The sequence below is a fragment of the Onychomys torridus genome, chromosome 23 (assembly GCF_903995425.1).
Source record: "Onychomys torridus chromosome 23, mOncTor1.1, whole genome shotgun sequence".
Classification (NCBI taxonomy): domain Eukaryota; kingdom Metazoa; phylum Chordata; class Mammalia; order Rodentia; family Cricetidae; genus Onychomys; species Onychomys torridus.
The window spans coordinates 65040183-65060190 of NC_050465.1; the positions used below are offsets into that span (position 1 = coordinate 65040183).

The following is a 20008-nucleotide window of genomic DNA, read 5'->3' on the forward strand; positions in this document are numbered from 1 at the left end:
ATGGGGGCTGGGATGGGGGAAAGGTGGGAGGCAGGGGAAGGGGACGGAGGGGGAACTGGGGATGGTATGTAAAATGAAAAACATGTTTTTAAATATAAAAAGGAGAACAGAAAAAGATTGTTAAAAAAGAATCATATGTTTATGATTTTATTACTAATATTTTGTCTCTACTTTCTAATTGAAAAGCATACATGAAGGCACACAAATTTAAGCCTGAGCAGTGCAGACTCTTCAATCCTTTTGTGCAAGTTTCTCTAAATACACCTGCCAAAATTAACTGAAACTAACCCTTGGCACTTACAAACAGAGAAGCACATAAAGAAGAAAAATACTATTGCTTTTTTCCCCCAAAGCAGTCTTGGACTTTTAAATAGTTGAGGCTTAGATGATATACTACTGATATTTGTAGTAGAATGATGTGAACAAGAATAAACAGACTTTGGTGGAGATGCCTTGACACAAATCTTCTCCTTCCATATTTAAAATGTCACAAAGAACAGTATTGGATGCAGCTTTAAGTTTGAGCTCTTTATCTATTTGTTTATCTTTGGGCTAGTTCCAACTCCAGAGGCTCTTGTATATGTGGCAAGTTATTAAAGAGAAGGTGGAGGGAGACAGGAAGGACGGAAGAGATGGAGGGGAGGAGGGAGTCTAATTTCCTAAGCAAATAACAGCACAAGCACTCAAGTAGTTGAGTTAAACTGTGCAAAAAAAATTAGGATGAAACAGATGGGTCCTTAGATTTGAGGCAATGGCATTCAGAAGCCAGAGTTGCATTTTTTTTGAGACTGTGAACAAACAGCTTAGGAATGGCCTATGTTGATCATGTCTGGTGCTGATTTCACTCCATTTGATTCAGGACACTGAATCCCAAGTGTTGGTTAAATGCTCTTGTCCTAATCATTATGATTAAGTATGTTACCATTAAAATATTTTGACTTCTTATATTCGAGTTCAGTGTAACTGTAGCTTTATAACAGGCATCTTTAGAGACATGAACTCTTTCTGATATTGAGATTAGATTGGACTACTTTCCTGGGTTGTTTGTCTCATAAAGTGAAATTCTTGTATTTATACAGCTGCATGGTTTCGTGGAGCTGGAAGGGGCTAGAGCAGTGTGAAACTGAAAGACCAGACCTGGTCAATGAGAACAGAAAGGCTGTTTATTCAGGGCTTTCATTTGGCAGAGACTCACAGCAGGCAGAGGAATGGGAAAGCAAAACAGCAAAAATGTGAAATTAAATCTGGCCCACAGGTGCTTCTCTATAATCTAACTGTGCAAACAAACTGCACCCTCACTTAACAGCATCCCCTTGCAACAAATAGCAGCCTGTTGACCAGTCATTGCAGCCAATCACAAGCTGCAACTGCCACAGCACATCCAAATCAGGCCCCATTACCAACTGGGCTATTTCTGTCTACCACTTCCCTTTTCTCTATATAATTACTGCTTGCTAACACTGCCAAGTGGAGCCCTGGGAGGCCCTAAGAACCCTGACCATTGCTGTTCAATACACAGAAGCCTGTTCCTTTTCCCATACAGCAAGATAGTGAGGAACCAAATGTGACATTTGTATTTAACCCTGTTGAAAGCTGAGAAACATTTGAAGCTAAATTAAATGACAAGAAAATAAAAATACAGTTTTTAAATTTGTTACCATTTATTTATCAAAAAATATTTATATGAAATTAGACTTCTAATTTGATGAATTTTATATATTACTATTATCAAATGATCAGATTTAAAAAAAAAAACCAAGATTATGTCACTTTAGTACATTCATTGTCACTTGATTCTCTGGTTCCTTTAGAAATATTCTATTGCCTCTACATAGCAGAAAGATGATTGAAGATTACACAAATGTGCTAAATAAATTAAGTAAAATGTTTATTAAATAGGATGCTTGCTGCTAGGGGAACCAGTTTAAAAAAAAAGAAAAGAAAAACCAAAGCATGTGACTTTCGAGAATTTGGAGTTTGGGTACAAAGCAAACATGTGGAAAGGCGATATGTTATGTTAATATACAGTTGACTGGAAGACATGACCACAGGGGCAGTGAAGCTTCAGAAGACACTGAAGTCACTGAGCATCAGTTGATTTGCTCCACTAAAGCAAAGATAAGATTTAAGAGTAGTCAGAGCAAAGAGGTTGAAATTGTAGAAGGCAGCATTGTTTTGATCAGGCATGGAAGAGGGTGACATAAGCTGTGACCATTTTGAAATTGTTCCTTGAGTATAACAATTCTGAAAGAGTTATGAGAAAAAGGGAAGGTCAATATGGCAGACACTAATAAGGACTCAGTTATTGTGCTGTGAACAGGAGACTTCTCAAAGTATTCCTGTCAGGAGTCCATTATGATCACTTCTGTATTATAAATGGATTCTGTAACTTGTACCTTGGATACCAAAGACAAGATCAAGGAAGCTAGTTGTGACAATTTAAGAAACAAAACTAAAGCTTGGACTAGTGTTGTTGAGGCAAACTTGATACCAAGTGGAGAAGAATGAGAAAAAGTCTCATAGTCAGAAGTCTTTTCTGACTGATGGATTTGAATCTGGGCTTTTGCAATTAAAGATAAGAACAGTCAATCTCTTAGCATGAATGAATGGATGGACAAAAATAGCTATCAATTGAGTGAGAAATGTCTGTACAGTACCTGAAATGTTAAATTTGTGTTATCTATAAGGTATCCATTGGATAATGAACCTGACACTAAGGAGAACGGTCTTGTCTTTTGATACAAAGTTTGGGAAACCTTTAAGAATTAGATGAGATTTTGTTGAAATGAGAGGATTTTGTTGAAATAAAAATCATACAAAGCATTTATAGTGAATGAGGAGAGTGTCACAGCTAGTGCCTTAGAGATGACCAGTGTGTAAAGGATGGGTTGAAAAAAAAGAAAATTGCAGACAACATACAAAAGGGGTTTGATGTAGAACAAGTGCAGGAAAAGGAAGGATCTGTGAAACGGAATGAATTGAATAATAAAAACAAGTGGTAGAAGATTGGCCAATCATTAGGAATTGTGGTAAATATTTCACTTAATAAAAGCTCATCAAAAGTAGTGCTAGAGAATGGTTGGGTTGAATTCATGGCACGGTACAGTAAAGGAAATGTGAGGGACTAGAAAGTAAGAAGGAATGTAACATAGTCCCCAAGAGAGTTCCTTAAAGTGAAATCAAAGGGGAGTTGATAAAAAGGTCAAGATTCATTGAGGTATTGTATATCAGAAGAGAAAATAATTTTCTTTCTGGTGATACTAATGTACCCACATCCTGGAGAAAAAGAAAATCCTCCAGGGGATTTATTTCTCTGTTATATTTTAAAAACCAAGGTCTCCAGTACAACCAGATTTTCAACAATATCTTACAAGTACTTTAGAAGGACATTTCAGTTGAGCTTCTAAAAATGATTTTGGGGAGGATTTAATTCTCAAATAACAAGTAATGTTGTTAATACACAGAATCCACTGAGGAGCTGAAAGTCCGAAGCCACAGCACGGAGCCATTGCCAAAGCTGGACAGCAAAGAGAGAGGTCATCATGGAGCAGCTTCCTCCAGAGAGCCAATGAAAGCTCAAGAATGGGACGGGACACCAGGTCCACCTGTGGTCACCAGCAGAATGGGCAGATGCTCTGTGAGCCCCACCTTATTGGCAGGAAACCACAGTTCAGGTAAGCGGGAGCCTGTTGGTCCACACAACTCTCTCAGTCTAGAGGCTACTGTTACACAGGTATCACATAGGCAACTGTCACCTCAGATCAGTCTGCCTCCACTCAGACCTCAATCACAAACACACAAATAAGGGGGAGACCCATGCAGCACACCACACGACAGCTCCTCACAGGGATGGCAAGGAAAATGGTGTTTCTTAAAGCTCTACCATGTGGCAGTTGTGGCAGTCTATAGCTAGAAAAACTTCATATTAAATATTTCAAAAATGACTCTAGGCCTGAATTTAATCCACTTCAGTTTATGGAATTGAGTTCTTTGGTGTTTGTGGTTCTTTTTCTTAAAAAACAAATAATGATTTTAGGTAACTGATGAAATTTGGTCAGAAGTAAAACTGATGATAGAAATATAATAATAACGATCTGAGGTGACTATAGGGAGAACCTGTGTTGAGTGACATAGTCATTGGGCATGTGACCTGGCAGGAAGTTCTCAAACCCAGACCAAAAGAGGAAAGATTAATGTAGCTTTCAATTTCATATCTCAAGACTAAAACAGTCAATACAGTTCTGCATGGTTACCAGATAAGTATTATTAAACATCGATTTTGTAAAGCAGCATATGTTTGCTTCGATCTGATTCATCTACATGTTGGACTCACAGAGAGCTATCAATTAAAATAAACAGTGAATAATCAAGGAACCTCCTGCAGCTTTCAGATTTCTCTTCAGAAAGAGTGCTAGGTCTCCAAAGAAAAGACCAATCCTTTCATGTTCTCTTTGACTTTGATACTTGTCAAGGAAAGCAATTTACACAAAGTTAACCTATGAACTCTCTGACATGGATAAGTTGAAGGAGAGGAGGCCAGTGATCTCTGGGCTTGGGCAGGGATGTTTCTCGGGAAAGACACAGCCACAGTTTCCCAGATTTAGAATGCTATGTAAAGCTAGATGATGGAGCCATCCCATGTACACTATGAAGAACTCACCTTACAGCCCAAGTTAAAAACTGGCAGAAGGAAAGTTCTACACAACCACAGAAATTCTAAATTATTTTTACATAAAAGTAAAGATGATAGTAGTAATAGATGATGATTCCTTGTCAACTGGATATGCTCTAGAATAATCTAGAAAGGATGTCACCAAGGGATTGTCTAGATCAGCTTAGTTTGTTCACATGCCTATGGGGGATTATCTTGACTATGTTAATTGATATGGGAAGATTCAACCCATGAAGGGTAGCACCATTCCTTGGTTTGGGCCCTGAGCAGTGTCTGAGTAGATGAAATGGGCTGAGTAGTCAGCATGCATGAATTCATTCTCTCTTATCTGTTATTCTCTCTTAACTTACTGATTCAAGTTCCTGCAAACATGGTATTGTAAGATAAGATCAGCTCTTTCCCTTCAAAGTGGCTTTTGTCAAGGTATTTTATAAATAATGACTAGAAGTGAAATTGGGACTACCTTTGTGTTCTGTCAAATGTAAAATAATATTCAGGACTACCTGTACATTCTTTCAAAAATAAAATATATAAATAAAATAGTAGGCAACACTTACCAGCTAAAGTGATTAACTAATTTAGAAATGGTCAATATTTTCATAGACTCACCTAAAACTGTGAAGCTTCTACCTAAAGTATGTGAAAGATATATTTAGAAGACAGACATGTTTAATAAAAACAAAATTGTTCTTTGAGTACCTGTGATGCAACAGCCAACATATCCTAGGGACAGGGGTCATAATGATCAATCAAATATCCTTACATTGGTTATTAATAGTCTATTGATAGACAAGTATATCATTGTAATGTAGTGCTGATTTTAGTCAGTGGTGTCCAAAGAAACAAAAACCAATAGATATGCATGGACCAAAAGAGATTTATTGTGAGGGATATCTTCACATCATTATAGAAGCTTGAAAGATTCAGACTTGCTATTTATAAGCTGATGGTCCAGGAAAGCCTATGGCATAATGCAGTTCAAGCACAGTGTCAATGGTGCAAGTCTGAGTTTAGAAGATTAAAAACCACAGTGTCAATGTCCAAGCATAGGAGAAAACTGAAGTCCCAGCTCAAGAAGAGAGAAGGAAATCTGTCCTCATTTTAGACCCTCAGCGGATGGCATGATGTTTACTCATTGTTGGTGAGCATCATTTTCTACTGATTCAAATATTCATCCCTTGCAGAAACTACCTTACAGAGTTTATAATAATGCTTTACTAATTATCTGTAGATCCCTAGTTCAGATGATATAAACTAAGATGTGATACAGAATAAAATAAGAAATGAAATAGAAAAAAGTGAATTCTTCTGTAAAACATTAACTTTGGAAAGAACAATTTGGTGCTTTGATAGATAAAACAGTGATTTGTAATGGATTACCAGGATGGGGGAAAGAAAATAGCACACTTTCTGAAGAAACCTGAAAATATCACACACACACACACACACACACACACACAAATGTGTTCAGTGTGAAGAACTGAGGTCAATTTATTGGGAATCTACTAATGTAGATGAGTATCTATCTAAAAAGACCTCATATATTAACTGGAAACACTTTCAATACAAAGCACAAGTTAACAATCTTCCACGTGGTAGACATTATCAGTGCCTTTGGTACTGAGTCTGGATGTGTGGAGCTACTGGTTGTCTATAACTGTTCCTGGATGCTACCCTGTCCTCAGAGCTATCTATCCTGCTCATGACTCTGCTTTTCTTTCCTTAATGATTTTTTTTCACATCCATGGGCTGAAAACTAAAGATTGACTTTTTTATTTTCATCCAACTGGTCAGAATTGAGATCAGAATATTAACTTTTGGAATCAACTCCTGACTGAAGTAGAAAGGGCCTTCCCTGGAGGGGGCAAGAACCCTTCTTTCCCTCAATAAAGGGGGGAGTATATACCTAGTAGATATAACAGGGAAATGAACTTTTATAACCTTAGGCACTTAACTGCCACACCATGGTCAGGTTTTGAACACTATATAGTAAATATTTGCTAGTCTTTATTTTAAGATACAAATAATGTAGTTTGTCTTATATTATGGAGCATTCAATGATGAATTTAAGTTTGAGGGACAGGAAGAAATAGACAGTGTATTGAGATGTGGGGCAAGGAATAATGGAGAGAGTTGGGGATTAAATTCTGACTGTTAATTTGCAGACTTTCTTGGAGATGTAAGTGAGGGGCCAGCAGACAATGGGGATTACAGGTTCAGAACTAATAAGATTCAGCAGAACTTCAGGCCTGGGCTAGAGATCTTAGGAATAGTGGCAAGCATAGACTGGATGAAGCGTACATGAAGAAGAATTGAGGAGACATGAGAGAGAAGGAAATTGAGAGGGGATCCAAGGAGTCTATAATTTAGACCTTAAAAAAACAAACAAATAAAAAACTGGGCTGTTGTGAATGGAAATAATAGAATGACATGGGGAATGATTAGACTCTTATGAAACAGTTAGTTGCACAGAAATTGGCAAGCACATTTCTTAAATTCTTTGTCACTATGGCATGAACTTTCTAACAAATTCAGAGTTTAAATAAAGTTTGTAGGAAGCTTCTAGGTTCTGCCTCAAGCTACTGAAGCATCTGTTTTGGTTTGCATCATTCCAAACCTGTTCTATTAATTAGCAACAAACTATCTACTGATCACAGAGAATGGACAACATATTTTTGGCCCCTTATGCATCTCAACTATGGGTTCTGAGAGAGTAGACATACATAGTAGAAAGAAAAGAGGATGCCATCGCAACTTTGATTCTATAGTTTAAAAATTATGAAATGAAGCTGGTGGTGGAACATGCCTTTCATCCCAGCATTTTGGGGAGACAGAGACAGGTAAGGTAGTTAAATTCCAGTCTGTCTGTGAAATCAGTTCTGGGCCAACCAGGGTTACAGAGTGAGACCCTGTCTTAAGAAGAAAAACAAATGCGAACAACAACAACAAACCACAATGTAGAAGCAAATGCAGAGGCATGACTTTAATGTCAGCTCTCTTGCGACTTTTGCATGAAGAAGTGTGATTCCAAACAACTTTTACTATTACTCAAGTACTTAGGCTTCCCTTCTACTATAAATGGAAAAGTTGTTTTTTATATGTTAAAATTTATTTTTCTGAACAGCAAGAGTTTAAAATGTGCCAGATATGTTCTAGAAAACACCATAGTTCCATCAATGAAGACATGCAGAGAAACCAAATCCCCTTCCCCTTTGGTGTTTTTAAACAAGCCAGTTACCATCTGAAGCTCATGCACCTACAAGATGGCTTGGATTTGTAGTAGGAAATCAGCTGCTTGAGGAGAACATTCTGGATTTGCTGTTTCAGAAGAGAAGAGAATGAGCCAATCCTAACTGTCTCTACTTGTGCATACTTCAATATTTTCTTTGGGTTTCCAGGTCGTTGAGCCACTAGTGCCTTGCTATAAATGCTAGAATAGGAATCTACACCCTCTTCTTTCCATTGCCTAGTTATCAGTGATACGATACCTCACAGGGGAGAAAGAATAGTCTATGTACACACCCCTTTCTCCCACATCAATTTTCTTCCTCTGGTGCTCTGATGTGCCCCTTACAGGCACACATGCACATGGGCACACACACACACACACACACACACACACACACACACACACACATCTTTAACTGTAGGCATGTCATCTTTTACATACACACATTCACCACAAACCATTGCTTTACCCAAATTAGTATAGCTCCTTGGAATGGTTCTTCTTAACAGCCCTGTTGAGGAATGAAGGAATTGCTGAAGTAAAGAAAACATGTCAGCAGATCCCCATTCTAATTAACATTGCCACTGGTTGCTTCAGTAGTTTAATAAACTACTGTTGTTTAGTAAGTCAGACAATCCCCAGAGTGTGATTTCTGAAAGCTGTGAGAACTGGGACTCACATTCTCATGTATATAATAGGGAGATGTGGGTGAAGTTATACAAGTAAACGTGGTATTAACAAAATCTCAGTTCCCATAGCTTATGTCTAATGTTGTTTCTGGGGACACCCACATCTTCATACATATGCACAACAGGCTGTGTGATATAGTCTCTTGCTCCAGGAACTTCCTCTGTTTCTTTATGGCACAGACTTGTTGATCATACATTAATTCAATTTAATCAAATGCATTATTTTGTGATTACCTACTATTTACATCTAAAAGCCACTCTAAAACTATAAAAAGATGCAGACTTCAAAAATGATGATGGGCTAAATAGGATACATATGCATAGAGATCTCAGATCTTCCCTAGAGCCATTGTTATCAACAATTGAGTAAAATACAGTTCTGCACTTAGGGCAAAGATGAACTGAAACATGAACTGAAATTTGGAGTATTTTTGGCTTGGTGCTGTCGGTCTGGCCTGACATGAAGCATTTTTAGAAGTAAAAACAGAAAACTTTGACTAGGAAGCAAAATCTGTTTCTGTCTCTGTCACACACACACACACACACACACACACACACACATACACACACACACACACACACACACAGTGTGTTATTAGTATATAATTTATGCCTAGACAAGACTGAAAAAACCTAAAAAATGAGATGAGTAGTGGTCTTTAGAAAAATACTCCTGCTTCTCTTTTCTCACCTTTCAGAACTTATTATCTTAGGGAGTCTGTGAAGAGTGGGTCAATGATAAGATGGGTCAGTGATGGGATAGGCCATGGATGGGGTGGGTCAATGATAGAATGATCAGTGATGGAATGGATCAATAATGGGATGGGTCATCCATGTGATAGATCAGGGATAGGATAGGTCAGTGTTAGGATGGACAAGGAACAGGGTGGGTCAGTGTTGTGATGGGCCAGTAATGGGTTTAGTCAGGGATGTTTGGCTCTGTGATGGGATGGGTCAGTAATAGGATGGGTCAGGGATGTGATGGTAGCTAAGATATTCTCAAGAGAGAGAGAGAGAGATCAGCAGCTGTAGCAGGAAAGACTTCCTCCTTTAAACTAGACATGCTTTTGTTCACATAGGAAGCATGCCAACAAATATATGTATCACTCTCACAGAGGAAATTATTTTTATCATTTTCTTGCATTATGAAGCCCTTTAGTCTAAACTATGTATTTCCACATTTCTTAGAAGCACAGAAACAGAAACACACTTCTAAGTGAGAAGGAAAAGCCATTGCAAGTTGAGGAAGCTCAGGAGTCAGAGATAGGCATGTGGGTGACTTAGAGATCATGAATCATGTCAAGAAGACAGAAGCAACCAAGGATCTGCTGAGTGTCCAAATTTTCCAGATTTGGTTGTGATCTTGTGAAAGTTCCCAATTTTCAAACATAGCTTAGTTGTCAGAAAGCATTGAGTCAAATGATTCCCTCCTTCCAGCTTTGTAAGATCTGAGGGTCATCAGTATGTGTTTTCTTATTAAGAATATCAAGCTTGACTGCTAGATGAAGTCATGGGTTCTAACCATATAGCATAGAAAGTTCCAAAAGAAGCAGAAGGACCAGACAGACACTTCAGCCTCTGAGTCTACATTTTCCAGAAGCCACAGTGATTTAAGAAAGCTGTGATTGGAAGAATAGGGATGAGATGGTCGGTCGGGGGAGAGAATGTACTAGAAGACAGCAAGTCTGTATTTTCATGAAGAGTGAACACTGGCAGTTAAGTATTTCACAGAATCCTGCCAAAGTAACAAGACCTCTGAATTGGACAGGGAGAATGGATGGGGAAAAAATGCCTCTAGCTTTCATTGAAGCTTTACTTTATACATTATTGTTCTCCCAGCCTTCCAGACATGGAATTCTGTTCTTCAGTTGGCTCTTTGTGATTGATAACAGAGTCTGCTATGGTAAACCGGATGAACTAGAAATTAGAGAGGCAATATTGTATCTTCTCCTCTAAAGGATAGGTATGGTCATTTTAAAACTCATTGTCAGGATGCACGTTCTACTACCACTTACGATTTTGCACTCTGTATCCAAAAGAAGTCCCAATTTCAGAGAAATGAAACTGGACAGGTAACTAATTTCAATTAAAGAAAGAGAATGTGTTATTTCTTGTAAGTTATACTTGTATGATGAAATTTGTATTAATTTTAAAACAAATATGTACTTAATAGAGTAGTTGGTCACAGAACTTAGGACTTAAGTCCTGATTATGTTTTATGTTGGTGATGAAACTGGTCAGGCTCCTTCCTCTTCCTGAGATTTATTTATGAAAGGTGGATGATAAAATAATATGTAATACAAATTATTTTGAAAATTAAAGACAATGATTGTAAAGATAAGACAGGTGTTAAACACTAGGCTCACAATCAAAAAATGATGATGAAGATGATAAACAAAAAAGAGAATTAAAGGCAGGTGTTCATAGGGTTGATTGAGGCAAATATGCAGCACACTAAGTGTAGCTCCTGGAACACAGCGAATTCTAAATAAATACTACAGTTACCTGTAGGGATCCTTGGATATTACAATGGTCTTCCCACCAAAGTGAAGAAAACCACCAGCCTAGAACAGTGGAGGAAAGTTTTCTGTATTAAGTCCCATGTGAGGAGGGTCTTCACTGACCAAAATTTGGATTTAAAAAAACAAACAAACAAAATGTGAGAAAAGAAAGACAAAAGCAACAAGAGAATGGCAGCCAGGCAGCAATGTGCTGTCCTCTGGGAGACTGAACTCCAGCAGCAGCAGTACTCTGCACACAAAAGACTCAGTTCATAGGGGTCTGCAGCTGCCATTCTCATTCCAATCACCTTTGGAAACTGGGGAAACTGCACAGATACTGGAGAGAGTTGTGCATGAAGCCTGGAGACGTGGGAAGGAGGTCTATGACAATGGAGTGTGGTTAATCTGAGCAGTAGACAACTGGGATTCCAGAATAGAATCACAATGAATCCAAGAGAATGAGCTTTGAACATGGAATGCACATCCATTGATTTATAAGGAGGATGCTTTCTTCTTTAAAATGATGATGTATTTGTCACTGTTGACGATGTTGGAAGGATGGTAAACTCTTCCGACAAGCACCCTAATGCTATAACTCAAAAACTGTCCAAATTCTTCCTTTTGTATACAAAAGGACTCCCAAGTACACAAGTGTAGACAAGCAGCAAACAGGTCCATGTCTCAAAATCAAAGGACTGAGGAATGTGACAGTACTGGTGACAATAATTCCTGCTTTCTGTTTTCAGTGAAGAAAACCTAGCTCGACAACAATATTAATAAAACATTGTATGGATGGTAATGACTTGAAGGAATTATGGAACTCACTGTCATTCAAAGCTAAGATAAAGGAAATGTCATTGTCTATGTCATTAAGGACTTTAAAAATGCATGGAAATATTAGACTTGAAGCCTAGATGCTATTCAAGTCCCTTTGAACTTTACATGAAAGCTCTGTGAGTTTTCTCTCTCCCACCTTTTGGGGAGGATCAAATTCATATACAAGTTCTTTTAAACCCTCAGCCAAATTGATGGCCCAATATTACTTTTTGACAACTGTGTATAATGTAATAACAAACTATGAGGTTTGCCTGTGATCATGTCTCTTAATTCCATCTACTGAAGCAAACTCAGTTTAATGAAAAGTGGTTATGCATGTGATCTAGTCTTTTTCTGAAACACACACACACACACACACATACACACACACACACAGAGGCACGTGCATTCACATACTCACACAAACACTCACATGTTTATACACACACACAAAATAAATTTTTAAAAAGTTAAGAAAAAATCTTAATTTATCACACTACTTCTGTTTCAAACAGTAAAATGAATGTGATTTAAAACTATATTGGCATGGAAATAAGCATAAGAAAATGTTAATAAACATACATATATCCTCTTTGATGAATAGCCTACTTGACATTTGCTCAGTCATTCACTCTCTTTTGGATCATATTTTTTTTTAAATAAGAAAACAGTATTTGGTATTTACTCTGTATCATGTGGGGTCTAGATGCCAGAGGATCACATGGCATATATTCTTGCTAAGGGAAAGGCAATTTCATGGGCTTCTGGAATCTGTGTTATTAAATTTGAAACAGCATAATAAATAGTATCCAAATGACCACAAGGAACTAGACTGCTTCCTATGGCTCACTTGTAAGGTGTGGGTAAAAACATCTTTGAGAAGCTGATATTCACTTTTATAATGTTGTGTCGTAATTTACATCTAACATCCCTTCCTTTCCCCCCATTACATTTTCATGCAATGCTAGGACTATAGGAGTTGGTACCCAGCCCTGCACTCAGGCCTTTGGAATCTGCATTTATAGCTTCTTACCATAAAGTGAGGTCCATTTCCCATCCCTTGAATCTGTGTTGACCTTGTGTCTTTTGTGGCCAATATAATGGGATGGAAGTGACTGGACATGACTCTAGAGCCTTAGTGTCAGGGAACATGAGGATTTACATTTGATTTTCTCCAACACTGCCACCAGCATATTTGCAGTCTTTTGCTAACATGATGACAGGTGAAACAATCATAGAGAGAAGCAAAAGTTCCTGACCTTTAGTCAGAGAATCCATACACATAAGAAAATATATCAGTGCGTGTGCATGCACACACACACAAATACACACACAAACCACAAACACAACACACACATATCCATACAGACACCACACACACAACACACAAACTACAAACACAAACACACACACACACACACACACACACACAGAGAGAGAGAGAGAGAGAGAGAGAGAGAGAGAGAGAGAGAGAGAGAATTGGCTATATGATCAACAGAATCTAATCAAAGCAAAACAAACAAACAAAAACCCTGCCCAGCTGATTTACTGACCTACAAACACAATGAAGGAGTGAGTCACAGAGCTGGAGGGTAGGAACATAGGAACATGGATACCTGATAAAGAAATCATGGTTTCTTTGAATTTACTGTCTTTTTCCCACAGGAAATGTTTTAATTTTGCTAGGTGACAACATGGACAAATAATAGCACAGTATAACATACCTACTAATTAACACATATGTAAAGAAAATGAAAGTCTACACTCCCAAATTTCTCCTTATTGTCTTACTTTTCAAAGTGTGGTGTTTGACCAACCTGCGAGTTCATTACATTCACTTTTATCCGGAAACAAGACTAGCAAACCACTCGGGTGGATCTCGCTATTCAGTGTAATGTGGACTTGGCTGTGGGTTGCACTCTAGCTTCCTGTCTGCCTCCACTTCAGCCCCACACAGCTGTGAGCTGTGTGTTTACAACCCTCTAGGCTGCCATTCTGTGCAGAGGTCTCATGCACCGGAAGACACTTTCATCATAGGCTGCTCTTCCCAGTTTCCACACTTGCTTATTTCCTTGGGAAACATTTGTTTGTCTCTGCTGTTTGGTTCTTCACACTCTTGTCTCACTCTGGAGGTTAGCCTTTTGGATTCTAGTAGCAAACACATGGCCAGACTCTCATGTGGAGTCTTTGAAGAGTCATGTAAACTACATTCTCAGAGGTCCCGCTATTTCTCTGTGGAAAACTGATTGATGTCACCAGAATTTGTGTTAACCAGAGAAATTGTATTATTTGTTTTTTTCCTGATACTCTTCAGACAGCATTGGGAAATAACCAGAAAGGGAGATATGGGAGCATGTTAAATATTTTAAGTGGTCAGAGTGTTCCTTAATAGAGTTTGAATGGAAATAAACAGGGTATAAAATGCAAAAGCTAATTACAAAATAATATAAGATAATTAGTCTCATATCCCAAGACAAAAAGACAAGCCATGGAAGAACTTGCAAAAGAGGTTTACAAAATGAATATTGGTGTCCTTATCTGACCTCTCCTCTGTAGACTAATAAGGCAGTTGGAGGCAGAGACAGAACCAAGTAGTAGACAGGATTTTAAATTGACTTTGTGTGTGTGGCTGTGTGTGATTTGTATGGTGTTATATGTAAGTTGTATATATTAAATTTATGTGATGGTATATTGTGATTTATATGTGACTTGAGAGTGATTTGTGTATGTGGTTGTGCTCATGAATGTGTTATTTATTGTGGTCTGTAAATACATGATTATGTGTGTGTGTGTGTGTGTGTGTGTGTGTGTGTGTGTGTGTGTGTGATCCTGGATAATTGAGTGTATGTGATTTGTATGTGATCATGTGTAATTGTATGTGATTTGTGTATGTGGTTATGATCAGGTATATGATCAGATTATATGCATGTGAGTGTGTGATTGTGCATGTGTGGATTTATTGTCATTATATATCACAATATTGATATGTATATGTGATATTGATCATACATATGTGACTAGGTGATCAAGTGTGATTGTGTTTGGTTGCATGTGTAGGTGTGTATGGGGTGTATATATGTTTCTATGAATCTGTGTATAGCTGTGTGTGATTATGTACATATATGACTGCATGTGTATGTGACTGAGTATATGTGTTATACTATGTGTAGATATGTGGAGGTGTGTGATTATGTTGATCGTGTATGCATGTGACTGTATGTATGTGACCAAGAGTACAGTGCATGAGTACAAGTACTTGGGAATTCCATCTGTAATGGAAAGGTTGATACTGTTTATAGCTACCTGGGGTATAGAGTAAGGGAAAAAAGTACAAAAGATTAACTGGTCAGCCCAGAATCACAGAACCAAAAGCTTCTTGGAAAGATATTCTTGGATACAGACTATGGGCCAAAGGTATGTTTAAAGTGTTGCTGTGTGACATTTTTTGGAGAGAAGTGAACGAACTTCTATTTACTTCAGATGACAGAACAAAAGAATGAGCCATCCATAGCTTATTCATTAATTGGGATCACTATAGGATCATGGACAGAGGTTACTGAATGGAGTGCTAGTGATCTCAAAATAGCTGCATCACAGAAAAACTACACTTAAACATAGGGGGTGACCTCCCTAAAGCTGTATAGCTGGAATCCCCTCTTCATTAACTATCAATCTATGATACACTTCAGCACCTCCTGAGATGACATGAAGCTCAGGTTAGATTGTACACAGATGCAAGGCGGTGTGTGTTGGGGGAAGAGTATGAGGAAGGAATGTCTAGAATCTCAAGTGAGCCTTTAATGACCTTCTCCAACCATCTTTTGATTCACTGTAGGTAGTTTCAGCTACTCTGATTAAGATTGGTGACAACATATTATGGCTAGAGAACAGCATTTCACAATTGTAATTCCATAGACCAGATCTGGGCTTTGGGAAGCCATGCAGGTCATGAATGTCATTGCTGGTTCTGCAAAGGCTTGACTCAAGGTATTCTTAACAATCCTGGACAAACAAGCAAAGACACAAAGCAAAAGCCATGAGCTCTCTAGCTGATAGACAACTGATCCTGGGAGGCCTTCTGGGTGTTGGAAATACTCTAAGGAGAGAGAAGTTGTCAAGTTCAAATAGATATTGAAGCCACAGAGGAGAGATACCAGCTCATACTCCGCAGTCAATAAATCCTTTTTGATCTTCATCACTCCTCTTCCCTACTGCTCCTGCCAACATAATGGGCTCAGACACTGCACTCCCAGCACTGGGCCAAAGGCATGAGCAAAGAAGAGGACATCCTTTATGCTGGGCACATTCCCTAACAGCAAGAGATAAGGGTTGTCTTCAAATGATGCTCAAATTCTTAATTAATCAAGTCATTTGGACATTTAAGTTATAACTTCATTACTGTATTATTAAGTTGTACAAACTGATTGATTTTCTTTTCTAAATAGTTTATTTTATTTGTGTGTTATATGTGTGTATGAGAGAGACACATATTTGCAAGTACATACAGAGGCTGCAGAGCTTCAGATCCCCTGAAACTACAGTTGGTTTGAATTCTGGGGAACAAAATCAAGTCCTCTGGGAGATCAAAAGTACTCTTAAATGAGGAGCCGTTTCTACAGCCCTAAGATGAATGAGTTTCAGTTCTCAAAGTGAAAAACAAAAAAAACTAAGCTTCAGTCTACAATGCCTACAATAGAAAGAACTAGACAAATGAAACTCAATTTATGCACGCAAAAGAATAACATGGTTTTCTGTGCCACCTGGTTTTATGTCACCTTGACACCAGCTAGAGTCATTTTGGAAAAGGGAACATCAATTGAGAAAATGCCCCCCCCACCACCACCACAATACTCACTTGTGAGACAGCCTGTGGTGCATTTTCTTGATTGATATTGGTTGTTGCAGGTCCAACCTATTGTGGGTGGTGCAGCTCTGGGAAGGTAGTCCCGTAGTTTAAAAGAAAGCAAGCCATGAGGAGCAAGCAACTAAGCTGTACTGCTCCATAGCCTCTGCATCAGTTTCTGCTTCTAGGTTCCCACCTTTTTTTTATTTCTGTCCTGACTTCTCTCAGTGGTGGGACTATGCTGTAGTATAGGTGAAAACATTGGTGTAGTACAAGATGAAAGAAATCCTTTCCTTCAAAAGTTGCTGTTGGCCCAAGTTTTTATCACAACAGTAGGAAATATGCTATTTTATGATTGTATATAAGGTTTTATATGTTCAAATAAACACTTCAGTGAACTTGTTTAAAGAAGGTAGAATCCAAGATAATTAGAAAATGTATTTAAAGGTATTACAAATGATATTTAACCCAGTTACAGAATTGAACATAATTACCTCTGAAGATTTTTTTTGTGTCGTGATTTGATATCATGTCATGTCTACTTCACAAGAGCTTACATGTGCATGGGCTGGTGTTATTAAATGATTTTTTCTGACAAAACAATAATAAGTCTCAAACAGAAGTGTGGAATTTTCAGGATTATTTGGTAAGTATTATTTTCAAATCAAGGAACAGACTTCAGGTATTTGAATTTCAGTGTAGGCCTTGCCCAATGGCTTATAATAATTAGACAGAATTTCCTTATTTCCACTTTGACATGCAATAGTCATTCATTCATTCATATATTTCATCCAGTGCCACATTATTAAGTACTGAGTATGTCCTGGAGGCTGGTGGTGCTGATGGTGCTGATGGTGGGGTAATTAATGGTAGTGGTAAGAATCCAACCACAACACTTCCTTTGGAGCATGCTGTCTGGCATGCTGATGATGCAGAGACTAAGGCTTCAAGGATAATTAGGAGGAATTACATTCAAGAAAGAGGACTGGGAAGGCTATGACTTTAAGATTAGATGTCCCATGTTGTACAGGGGCTAAAAAGAGAGCAGAGAGGCATCTCAGAGCCTGCATTTCTGATTTGAGTCTTACCTTAAAAATGACAGGAAGCCATTTATGGATTTTAAATCCAGGGCTTATGTAATCAACAGGAGCCTCTAACTTATAATCCATCTAAAGCAAGGGCAACAGAATTATGGAGATAAATATCCTGTCCCAAATGGCATGCCTTCTAAACCAAAGGAGAAATGTGTTCTTTTCTCTTCAGCCTGTGCAATTTCTGTTTTTGTAACTAACTCGAAGGTGTGTTGTGGCTGATTCTATTATTGTACTATCATATTATAATGTTAATTCTTGAAAGCCTGAGCAACCAGATCACAAATGTGTTTTGCTTGTTTATGAAACTCAAAACAGGAAAGTGAAGCATACATGGGTGGGTGCCAACTTTTTCCACACATCCGAGAGAAACTGAGGTGATGAGAAAGTACTGTCTGATACCCAGGAGCTTGTTTTTGCTTTCCCAAGGGTTTGATGGCAGAAACAGCATTGATGCCATTGCCCCCCATTCAATAAAATGGGACACCGATCTTTGTTTTCCTAATAGCTTCATAGAATTATTTTTTTTTTAGGAAATTCTATTCTTACTTCAATTTGGCAGGAAAAGTAAGATGTTTATTAAAGTCATAGGATCAAGGATTTGGGTAACATTGACTTATGTTTGTCAGAGTACCTGCCCATGAAGCCACTTAGAGTTTAAAGCTAGAGCCTCAACTTACCAGATTTATAATATCAACCAAACTCAATTTTCATTATAAACATACACAGAACACGATATTGTGCAGTATAGAGATACTCTGAACACTACAGAAAAAAATGCTATCTGGTAATAATTCCTTTTTTATCAAGAAAACCTTGAATTTTCAGCTAATCTCTAATTGAGTCTCTTGAGGAGAAGTCACCAGCCATAGAGAGTTCAGCTGACAGGGAAGCCATCTTTATTATACTTGTCTCAGTAAACGATTAGACCCACCTGAGAACTGGTATGACAATGTGCTGGCTAAGTTTTGGCTATAACTCCAGCAACCGGGGTCTTTCCCTGCCTGGCTCATGACTCTTCTCTAGCCCTCTGGGGATACCTTGTTTGATAGTGTTCCTACTGGTTGCACTTAGCTAACTTTGGAAAGATCCCATAGGTCCACTGCAGCAACACTACTCACAAAGAACACCCTTACTGTTTCTCTGAAAAAATATAAAGGCCATTACCATAACAGAAGGTTTGGTCTGATTTATGTTAGGCATTGAGACTACTTCAGGAAGCTTAATGTTTTCACTGCCATCTACTGTTCAAGACAGGAACTACAAACTTCAAGTCCCTCCTTCCCTCCCATCCCTTCCTTTCACCCTGCTCTGGATGCTCTAGCTCTTTCATCCTCTCCCAATATCTCTATCCTTTAATTTAAAGACTGAACAGTGCACTTTAGCACCTTTTTTTTCAGGGATCATGGGAAACTTTTAAGAAATGGAGAAAATTCAATTTTATAAATGTGAATTATAAAATAATTCATCTTATACTCACCTCCTTTAAAATATGGTTTAAAATCATTTGTTTCATGAATACTCAATGAATTCCTATCAGAGACCAGTCATTATCATGCTAGGATTAAGCAGATGAAGGAAATCCAGCCATAGATAGATAGTTAATGGGGGAAGAATATTTAAATGGCCTTTTGACATAATTGCACATACTCCTCTTTAGTGTCCTTCTGAAGCTCAATGAACAGTAGTATCTTAAAAATTAGTCACCATTTTTGCATATTAATAAACTTACCATTCTTTTGTCCAGTTAAAATCCATCATTTTCTCTTGACCTGCAAAGTACAACTTTCACTTACTGTGATTTATAACCTCACGTGACTAGAAAATATCAGTTCACCAAGACTGCCCTAAGTGCTGATCTGCCATATGCTGAGACATTCCATTATAAAATCAATATAAAACATCCATTAATACCTACACTGATCTCATAAGAAAAGCTTTCAAATGTTGGATGTTCTCAAGCTCATGGTGACATAGATACAAGTATTCAAAATTTGTTTTTTTTGTCTGAAAATTTGTTTTTTTGCTTACTGTTGTGAACAGATACTGTCAGCTCTCTTCTTTGAGCCAGTAGAATCCTTGCATTCATTCTTAAGGAAATGTTTGTCTCTTCCCAAGCCTGTGGGGTAGGGAACAAAGCAGTATAGGCACAGTTTGGTACCTCTGC

At 38.0% G+C, this 20008-nt stretch overlaps 1 protein-coding gene across 3 annotated transcripts in view; it reads left to right on the forward strand.

Moving 5' to 3' along the window:
• Nyap2 (neuronal tyrosine-phosphorylated phosphoinositide-3-kinase adaptor 2) overlaps positions 1-20008 on the forward strand; it is a 280606-nt gene that overhangs the window by 184470 nt on the left and 76128 nt on the right. For all 3 annotated transcript variants that reach the window (XM_036172982.1, XM_036172984.1, XM_036172983.1), the window contains one exon: positions 3465-3674. In XM_036172982.1, the coding sequence (XP_036028875.1) occupies positions 3465-3674 (210 nt within the window). The remainder of the gene's footprint in view (positions 1-3464; positions 3675-20008) is intronic.